Below are 10575 nucleotides of genomic sequence, written 5' to 3' on the forward strand. Positions count from 1 at the left end.
ACTCCAACAATTATTGTGTTTGATTGTTAGACTCCAACAATTATTGTGTTTGATTGTTAGACTCCAACATTTATTGTGTTTGATTGTTAGACTCCCACATTTATTGTGTTTGATTGTTAGACTCCAGCAATTATTGTGTTTGATTGTTAGACTCCAACATTTATTGTGTTTGATTGTTAGACTCCAACAATTATTGTGTTTGATTGTTAAACTCCAACATTTATTGTGTTTGATTGTTAGACTCCAACAATTATTGTGTTTGATTGTTAGACTCCAACATTTATTGTGTTTGATTGTTAGACTCCAACATTTATTGTGTTTGATTGTTAGACTCCAACAATTATTGTGATTGAATGTTAGACTCCAACATTTATTGTGTTTGATTGTTAGACTCCAACAATTATTGTGTTTGATTTTTAGACTCCAACAATTATTGTGTTTGATTGTTAGACTCCAACATTTATTGTGTTTGATTGTTAGACTCCAACAATTATTGTTTGATTGTTAGACTCCAACATTTATTGTGTTTGATTGTTAGACTCCAACATTTATTGTGTTTGATTGTTAGACTCCAACATTTATTGTGTTTGATTGTTGGACTCCAACATTTATTGTGTTTGATTGTTAGACTCCAACATTTATTGTGTTTGATTGTTAGACTCCAGCAATGTCCTCATCTCACTCTTGTGTCGCATACATGTCAATATTATTTAATCTGCACACACTAAACACCTTTCTGGCATAAATAACGTGCGATATAAGCAGTCCTGCAGCGTGTTGACTTGTGTGCGATACAAGCAGTCCTGCAGATTGTTTACTTGTGTCCGATACCATGTGCGATACAAACAGTGCTGCAGATTTACTTGAGTGCAATACAAGATGTGTGTTACAAGCAGTCCTGCAGGGTGTTGACTTGTGTGCGATACAAGCAGTCCTGCAGCGTGTTGACTTGTGTGCGATATCATGTGCGATACAAGCACTCCTGCATTGTATTTAATTGTGTGTGATATCATGTATGAAACATGCAGTCCTGCAAAGTGTTGACTTGTGTGCGTTACAAGCAGCCTAGCAGAGTGTTGACTTGTGTGCGATATCACGTGAAATACCAGCAGTCCTGCAGCGTGTTGACTTATGTGCGATACAAGCAGTCCTGCAGCATGTTGACCTGTGTGCGCGATATCATGTGCGATACAAGAACTCCTGCAGAGTGTTGATTTGTGTCCGATATCACGTGCGATTCAAGCAGTCCTGCAGCGCGTTGACTTGGGTGCGATATCAGGAGTCCTGCAGCGTGTTTACTTGTGTGTCATATCATGTGCGATACAAGCAGTCCTGCAGAGTGTTGACTCGTGTGCAATACAAGCAGTCTTGCAGCACGTTGACTTGTGTGCGATAGAAGCAGTCCTGCAGATTTACTTGTGTGCAATATCATGTGCGGTAGAAGCAGTCCTGCGGATTGTTTACTTGTGTGCGAGATCACGTGCGATACGAACAGTCCGGCAGCGTGTTGACTTGCGTGCGACACAAGCGGTCCTGCAGCGTGTTTACTTGTGTGCGGTATCATGTGCGATACAAGCAGTCATGCACACAGTGTTGACTTGTGTGCGAGATCATGTGCGATACAAGCAGTCCTGCAGCGTGTTTACTTGTGCACAGCTGGACAGCCAATGTCCTCCAATAAGCACACCATTTATTCTGTTTTAGTCATTTCCAAAAGGTAAATATACTAGGCTATATATATATATGTATATATATATATATATATATATATATATATATATATATATATATATATATATATATATATATATATATATATATATATATATCTATCAGTGACGTGCAGTCACTAGAGGCAGGTGAGGCCCTGCCTCACCTGCCATCATGGAAAGAAAAAAAAAGGAAAATAATTTTTTTTAAATTAAATTGTTATATGTAATCCAGTGATTATACTATAAAGTTATTTTCCATTTAACTTCACCAGTTTTAGATTATTTTTATTTAAAATCGCTGAATTTTCACATTTGCCGTTCAAATACTGAGAAGAGACGGTGCGGTGAACAGCAGCCAGTTGAGGCACGTCACTCAGTGCCTCAGTTAGCTGAGGTATATAATGTACAGTGTATTTTGTCAACAACTGTATGTGTGTAACGTATTTCTTGTGCCGAGCGATAATAAAATGGCTGCAAAAGACGCACTGGCTGAGGCTCGCAGTAATCCCGCCTCCTGCACCCCCGCCGTAGAATGCACGGCAACCCCTGACGGGAGTGTTATATCAACTAAAGCCCACACTTAAACTTTCCACGTGCAAGATTGAATCTATTTAAAAAAGTTATTTCATAAGAAGCCAAAAAGTGCAAAAACAATAATGTTCGTGTTGGAGGAGTTGTGAATGACTGCAGGGCCACAACATTAGTTGCTATATGAACTATATTATACATTTCCATAGTTTAGTTATCTGAGGTATATAATGTACAGTGTATTTTGTCAACAACTGTATGTGTGTAAAGTATTTCTTGTGCTGAGCGATCATAGAACGGCTGCAAAAGACGCACTGGCTGAGGCTCGCCTCCTGCACCCCCGCCGTAGAATTGTTGTATCAACTAAAGCCCACACTTAAACTTTCCACGTGCAAGATTGAATCTATTTAAAAAAGTTATTTTATAAGAAGCCAAAAAGTGCAAAAACAATAATGTTCGTGTTGGAGGAGTTGTGAATGACTGCAGAGCCACAACATTAGGTACACCTGCAGACTGCAGGTGTACCTAATTCACAACTCCTCCAACACGAACATTATTGTTTTTGCACTTTTTGGCTTCTTATTAAATAACTTTTGTAACCTATTTTCATGGGCTTTCCTCTTTGTGATGTTAAGTTCCTGTTATGCGCTTTTATACAGTAAATGCCTTGAGCTCTTATTTTGAAGGCGCTAAGAGCGGAAGAGATGACACGTTGGAGCGGAGCGGAGGTTTTTGAAAGAAGGTAAATAAAGTGGTCCTCGTGTAAACTGGAGCCTCCGTGTTTGTTATGTTGTAGTTTCATACAGTATAGGCCACATTTATAAACCCTCGGTTACACTTTTTTAAATAGATTCAATCTTGCACGTGGAAAGTTTAAGTGAGGGCTTTAGTTGAGTGCATTCTTCTAGCACAACAGCGGCGCATGGACTTCATTTATAAGTAAAGGTAAGACCATAATAACGTTTTTTTTTAATTAAATGTGCTTTTTTGTGTGCTACAGTTTGTATGTGTAAAGTTAAAGTTAAGTTAAAGTAGCAATGATTGTCACACACACACTAGGTGTAATGAAATTTGTCCTCTGCATTTGATCCATCCCCTTATTCACCCTCTGGAAGGTGAGGGGAGCAGTGGGCAGCAGCGGCGCCGTGATCGGGAATAATTTTTGGTGATTTAACCCCCAATTCCAACCCTTGATGCTGAGTGCCAAGCAGGGAAGAATGCTGGTATGAGCTTTTAAACATAACCCGTTAACTGCTGCCAATCAAATGGTGAATAAGATACTCTTTAGGGTTCATATGTTTGTAAATCTGACTGTGATGAATATATATATATATATATATATATATATATATATATATATATATATATATATATATATATATATATATATATATATATGCTACTGCAGTTTACCTTTGGTGGGAGGTGACATGCTGAATGGAAGATTGTCGACTTCACTCTCATCTGACCTGTGAAAGAGAAGGGCAGCATTTTCACAACTAATAAATGTGTGTGTGTGTGTGTGTGTGTGTGTGTGTGTGTGTGTGTGTGTGTGTGTGTGTGTGTGTGTGTGTGTGTGTGTTCTTGTATTTCTACCCTTCTTGAGACATCAACAAGGAAAAGTAGCTTCCAAATGAGGAGGTGTGAACAAGTGATGACATAAATCATGGTCCCAATAACATTACATCTAATAGAGAATGTCTCATTTGCACCCCCTGGTGGTGACATCTATCAAAATGAGGGCGGTCCCAAAAAGGAGGGATTTTTTTCAAACTGACTGTGTGTCAGTTTTAAAAGTGCTCACCCTCTGGTCAACATATGAAATAACAAGTGGGATTAAGAAATTGAAATGCGCCCCCTTTGGCCAAAATTAATTAAAAAAAATATAAATATGTATATAAAGACATACTGTAATAACGTGAAGCAAATAATGATGATTGACATTTTTTTTTACAAACAATAAATAAATAACTAAAAGCAGTCTTTTTCTCACAATGTGTCAACTATTTTCTTATAAAATTGGGAACAATTTCTCATATTCTTTCTGTTTCTGTAATATTGCAATATTTTCTCCTAAAGTTATTACTTTTTAAAAAAAATATAAAATGATTACTTTTTCAAGAAAAATGGCGACATTTGTCGTTTAAAATTTGGACTCTTATCACAATATTGCCCATTTTTTTTGTTGTTCTTGTAAAATAGCGACATTTTTGGAGTAAAATTATGACTTTTGTCATAAGTTTGCCGAGTAAAATTCCGATTATTGTCATAATATTGCCGACATTTTAAGGTTTTCTTATAAAATAGTGACTTTAGTCGAGTAAAATTACAAAAATATTATAAAATTGCCAAAATGTTAAGCTTTTTCTTGTAAACTTGTGACTATTATTGAGTAAAAGTCCAACTTTTGTCACAATATTACCCATTTTTTTGTTGTTCTTGTAAAATAGCGACATCTTTGGAGTAAAATTATGACTTTTGTCATAATTTTGCCGAGGAAAATTCCGATTATTGTTATAATATTGCCGACATTTTAAGGTTTTCTTATAAAATAGTGACTTTAGTCGAGTAAAATTACAAAAATATTATAAAATTGCCAAAATGTTAAGCCTTTTCTTGTAAACTTGTGACTATTATTGAGTAAAAGTCCAACTTTTGTCACAATATTACCCATTTTTTTGTTGTTCTTGTAAAATAGCGACATCTTTGGAGTAAAATTATGACTTTTGTCATAATTTTGCCGAGGAGAATTCCGATTATTGTTATAATATTGCCGACATTTTAAGGTTTTCTTATAAAATAGTGACTTTAGTCGAGTAAAATTACAAAAATATTATAAAATTGCCAAAATGTAAGCTTTTTCTTGTAAACTTGTGACTATTATTGAGTAAAATTCCAACTTTTGTTACAATATTGCCCATTTTTTTGTTGTTCTTGTAAAACAGTAAAATTTTTGGAGTAAATTGAAGACTTTTGTCATAATTTTGCCAAGTAAAATTCCGATTATTGTCATAATATTGCCGACATTTTAAGGTTTTCTTATAAAATAGTGACTTTAGTCGAGTAAAATTACAAAAATATTATAAAATTGCCAAAATGTAAGCTTTTTCTTGTAAACTTGTGACTATTATTGAGTAAAATTCCAACTTTTGTCACAATATTACCCATTTTTTTGTTGTTCTTGTAAAATAGCGACATCTTTGGAGTAAAATTATGACTTTTGTCATAATTTTGCCGAGGAAAATTCCGATTATTGTTATAATATTGCCGACATTTTAAGATTTTCTTATAAAATAGTGACTTTAGTCGAATAAAATTACAAAAATATTATAAAATTGCCAAAATGTTAAGCTTTTTCTTGTAAACTTGTGACTATTATTGAGTAAAATTCCAACTTTTGTTACAATATTGCCCATTTTTTTGTTGTTCTTGTAAAACAGTGACATTTTTGGAGTAAATTGAAGACTTTTGTCATAATTTTGCCAAGTAAAATTCCGATTATTATTATAATATTGCCGACATTTTAAGGTTTTCTTATAAAATAGTGACTTTAGTCGAGTAAAATTACAAAAATATTATAAAATTGCCAAAATGTTAAGCTTTTTCTTGTAAACTTGTGACTATTATTGAGTAAAATTCCAACTTTTGTCAAAATATTACCCATTTTTTTGTTGTTCTTGTAAAATAGCGACATCTTTGGAGTAAAATTATGACTTTTGTCATAATTTTGCCGAGGAAAATTCCGATTATTGTTATAATATTGCCGACATTTTAAGGTTTTCTTATAAAATAGTGACTTTAGTCGAGTAAAATTACAAAAATATTATAAAATTGCCAAAATGTTAAGCTTTTTCTTGTAAACTTGCGACTATTATTGAGTAAAATTCCAACTTTTGTCACAATATTGCCCATTTTTTTGTTGTTCTTGTAAAACAGTGACATTTTTGGAGTAAATTGAAGACTTTTGTCATAATTTTGCCAAGTAAAATTCCGATTATTATTTTAATATTGCCGACATCTTAAAGTTTTCTTATAAAATAGTGACTTTTGTCGAGTAAAATTAGGACTCTTTTCATAAAATTGCCAAAATGTAAAGCTTTTTCTTGTAAACTTGCGACTGTTATTGAGTAAAATTCCAACTTTTATCATAACATTGCGCAAATGTTCCATTTTTTTTTGTTACATTTTAACTTGCGTTGAGTAAAATTGCGACTTTTATTATAATACTGCCAAAATTCTACGCTTTTCTTGTGAAATTCCAACTCATTTTTCACAACAAGCTTTTTTATATTTGCATAGTATGTATATATTATTAATGTTGTAAATACACATCTTTTTATATCTAGAAAGGCTGGTCCTAAAGAGGTAGGCTTTATTCGTAGGTCTCAAGAAGGTAGGAAATACAAGAAAGTGTGTGTGTGTGTACTTTCTCTTCACACGTTTTCTAACGTTAAAAATGCAAGAAAGAGAAGTCAAAATTGAAAATCGTTCATCATATCCGACAACCTCGGCTGCGACTGCATCATGGTATTGTACAGGCAGCGTTTAGCCTTGCTAAAAATCATTTAGTCAAAGGAAGAATGCCTTTTACGTGCGCTGAATAGTAGAAAACACCCCGTGTGTTTACGAAGGAAATGTGACTCGTGCTTACTGTCAGTGAACCGACCTCGATATGAAGTTAATAAGTGTACTCAATCGCCCAGGAGAGGGACGTGTCTGGAAAGCCTCCATTATTTTCAGTGCAGTGAAATGATGAGATTCAGGATTATTGTAAATTAGCAATAGAAAAAAAAAACGTTTCTGGGTGTTGTTGATAAATTCCTGTTGGGGGTCTCTGATCCTAACAAGGTTTGTAAGAAGGGAGTCTCCGATCCTAACAAGGTTGGTAAGAAGGGAGTCTCCGATCCTAACAAGGTTTGTAAGAAGGGAGTCTCCGATCCTAACAAGGTTTGTAAGAAGGGGGTCTCCGATCCTAGCAAGGTTTGTAAGAAGGGGGTCTCCGATCCTAACAAGGTTTGTAAGTAGGGAGTCTCCGATCCTAACAAGGTTTGTAAGAAGAGAGTCTCCGATCCTAACAAGATTTGTAAGAAGGGGGTCTCCGATCCTAACAAGGATTGTAAGAAGGGGGTCTCCGATCCTAACAAGGTTTGTAAGAAGGGGGTGTCCGATCCTAACAAGGTTTGTAAGAAGGGGGTCTCTGATCCTAACAAAGTTTGTAAGAAGAGAGTCTCCGATCCTAACAAGGTTTGTAAGAAGGGGGTCTCCGATCCTAACAAGGTTTGTAAGAAGGGGGTCTCCGATCCTAGCAAGGTTTGTAAGAAGGGGGTGTCCGATCCTAACAAGGTTTGTAAGAAGGGGGTCTCTGATCCTAACAAGGTGTGTAAGAAGGGAGTCTCCGATCCTAACAAGGTTTGTAAGTAGGGGGTCTCCGATCCTAACAAGGTTTGTAAGAGGGGAGTCTTCGATCCTAACAAGGTTTGTAAGAAGAGAGTCTCCGATCCTAACAAGGTTTGTAAGAAGGAGGTCTCCGATCCTAACAAGGTTTGTAAGTAGGGGGTCTCCGATCCTAACAAGGTTTGTAAGAAGGGAGTCTCCGATCCTAACAAGGTTTGTAAGAAGGGGTTCTCCGATCCTAACAAGGTTTGTAAGAAGGGGGTCTCCGATCCTAACAAGGTTTGTAAGAAGGGGGTCTCCGATCCTAACAAGGTTTGTAAGAAGGGGGTCTCCGATCCTAACAAGGTTTGTAAGAAGGGAGTCTCCGATCCTAACAAGGTTTGTAAGAAGGGGGTCTCCGATCCTAACAAGGTTTGTAAGAAGGGGGTCTCCGATCCTAACAAGGTTTGTAAGAAGGGAGTCTCCGATCCTAACAAGGTTTGTAAGAAGGGAGTCTCCGATCCAAACAAGGTTTGTAAGAAGGGGGTCTCCGATCCTAACAAGGTTTGTAAGTATGGGGTCTCCGATCCTATCAAGGTTTGTAAGAGGGGAGTCTTCGATCCTAACAAGGTTTGTAAGAAGGGGGTCTCCGATCCTAACAAGGTTTGTAAGAAGGAGGTCTCCGATCCTAACAAGGTTTTTAAAGAAGGGGGTCTCTGATCCTAATAAGGTGTGTTAGAAGGGAGTCTCCGATCCTAACAAGGTTTGTAAGAAGGGGGTCTCCGATCCTAACAAGGTTTGTAAGTAGGGGGTCTCCGATCCTAACAAGGTTTGTTAGAAGGGGGTCTCCGATCCTAACAAGGTTTGTAAGAAGGGAGTCTCCGATCCTAACAAGGTTTGTAAGTAGGGAGTTTCCGATCCTAACAAGGTTTGTAAGTAGGGGGTCTCCGATCCTAACAAGTTTGTAAGAAGGGAGTCTCCGATCCTAACAAGGTTAGTAAGAAGGGGGTCTCTGATCCTAACAAGGTTTGTAAGAAGGGGGTCTCTGAACCCTAACAAGGTTTGTAAGAAGGAGGTCTCCGATCCTAACAAGGTTTGTAAGAAGGAGGTCTTCGATCCTAACAAGGTTTGTAAGAAGGGAGTCTCCGATCCTAACAAGGTTTGTAAGAAGAGAGTCTCCGATCCTAACAAGGTTTGTAAGAAGGGGGTCTCCGATCCTAACAAGGTTTGTAAGAAGGGGGTCTCCAATCCTAACAAGGTTTGTAAGAAGGGGGTCTCCGATCCTAACAAGGTTTGTAAGAAGGGGGTCTCCAATCCTAACAAGGTTTGTAAGAGGGGGGTCTCCGATCCTAACAAGGTTTGTAAGAAGGGAGTCTCCGATCCTAACAAGGTTTGTAAGTAGGGGGTCCCAGATCCTAACAAGGTTTGTAAGAAGGGGGTCTCCGATCCTAACAAGGTTTGTAAGAAGGGGGTCTCTGATCCTAACAAGGTTTGTAAGAAGGAGGTCTCTGATCCTAACAAGGTTTGTAAGAAGGGGGTCTCCGATCCTAACAAGGTTTGTAAGAAGGGGGTCTCCGATCCTAACAAGGTTTGTAAGAAGGGGGTCTCCGATCCTAACAAGGTTTGTAAGAAGGGAGTCTCCGATCCTAACAAGGTTTGTAAGTAGGGGGTCTCTGATCCTAACAAGGTTTGTAAGAAGGGGGTCTCTGAACCCTAACAAGGTTTGTAAGAAGGAGGTCTCTGATCCTAACAAGGTTTGTAAGAAGGAGGTCTTCGATCCTAACAAGGTTTGTAAGAAGGAGGTCTTCGATCCTAACAAGGTTTGTAAGAAGGGAGTCTCGGATCCTCATGTCCATCAGTCTGGAAAAAGCTGAAGACCAGCTCCCGTCGGCGTCTTCTTCCCAAACATCTAACTAGTCCCTTTGAGCACGACTCCACAGCCAGTGGATCACACACTTGCGTGGCTTCTACATCCCCTCAGGACTTCACACTTGTATTTTCTCTGCTAGCTCCCACAGGTTGACTGACAGTTCAGAGTTGAATGATACTTTCGCTCTCGTTCCTTCACGTTTCTGCCCAAACACGCCTGACACAATCCTTACAATCCTGTGCATACTTTCACACAAAGTTTCCTCAAGTCTGTCCTCACAAGTCTTACCTTCCAAAGTCCTAAATCCTTCTCTCCGGCCCACAAGCAAACACTGATAAGACCGAGTGAGAGAGAGAGAGAGAGATTTACCTGAACAGGAAGTTGTACCAGTCCGTAGGCGGGACATTTGACAGGAAGTGATGTCACGTCCAAGTTGGCATTCAAGCGACATCCTGAAAGGTCCCAATTCCTGTAACTTCTTTAAGTGTTGGAGGAAAACGGAAGACTGATTTAATGAGGGGCCCCCAGGGTCTGCATGACTCATCCAGTGAAGTTCTCTATCGAGGCCCTCAAGTCAGGAAAGGTTAGATTCCTCCACCCGGCCACGAGCAGCTCGCTTGCCAAACGTTCAGCATACAACACTTCCAGGAATAGTTTAATGGCCAATGTGTTGATGCTGATATCAGACTGATATCAACAATTACAAGCAAGTATCGGGTTGTATCGGCTTGCGTCGAAAGCAGAGGTGTTTAAAGTGCGGCCCTGGGGCCATTTGTGCTGATTTTTTTTAACACGTTCTTAAAAAAAACATCAAAAAGTGTAATAAAAGAGCAAATGTTGACTCTAATAACAAAATTTTTTTCTTTAAAACTGTCATTGCTCAAAAAAAAAAAATCTTTTTAAAGTCAATGTTGTTATGAATTATTGACCTGTTCAAGGTCACAGTTCTTTCACATCAAATATTTCACTTTTATATATTTTTTGGGGGACATTTTTGCATATTTTGTGTGTTTGCATAGAATTGTTTGTATTTTATGACAAAAACGGCATTAAATGATAACAATAAAAACATTAAAAAATTCTAAAAAGGTA

The 10575-nt window shown here is 37.7% G+C and overlaps 1 protein-coding gene across 1 annotated transcript in view; it reads right to left on the minus strand.

Annotated features, from left to right (window-relative positions):
* Positions 1–9819, minus strand: part of nkpd1 (NTPase, KAP family P-loop domain containing 1) — a 23492-nt gene extending 13673 nt beyond the window's left edge. The window contains exons 1-2 of the mRNA XM_061975336.2: positions 9772–9819; positions 3654–3709 (exon numbers count right to left, since the gene is read on the minus strand). Coding sequence (XP_061831320.2) covers positions 3654–3672 — 19 coding nt within the window. The 5' untranslated portion in view covers positions 3673–3709; positions 9772–9819. The remainder of the gene's footprint in view (positions 1–3653; positions 3710–9771) is intronic.
* Between the last annotated feature and the right edge of the window lie 756 nt (positions 9820–10575).

Source organism: Nerophis lumbriciformis, linkage group LG15, assembly GCF_033978685.3.
Source record: "Nerophis lumbriciformis linkage group LG15, RoL_Nlum_v2.1, whole genome shotgun sequence".
Classification (NCBI taxonomy): domain Eukaryota; kingdom Metazoa; phylum Chordata; class Actinopteri; order Syngnathiformes; family Syngnathidae; genus Nerophis; species Nerophis lumbriciformis.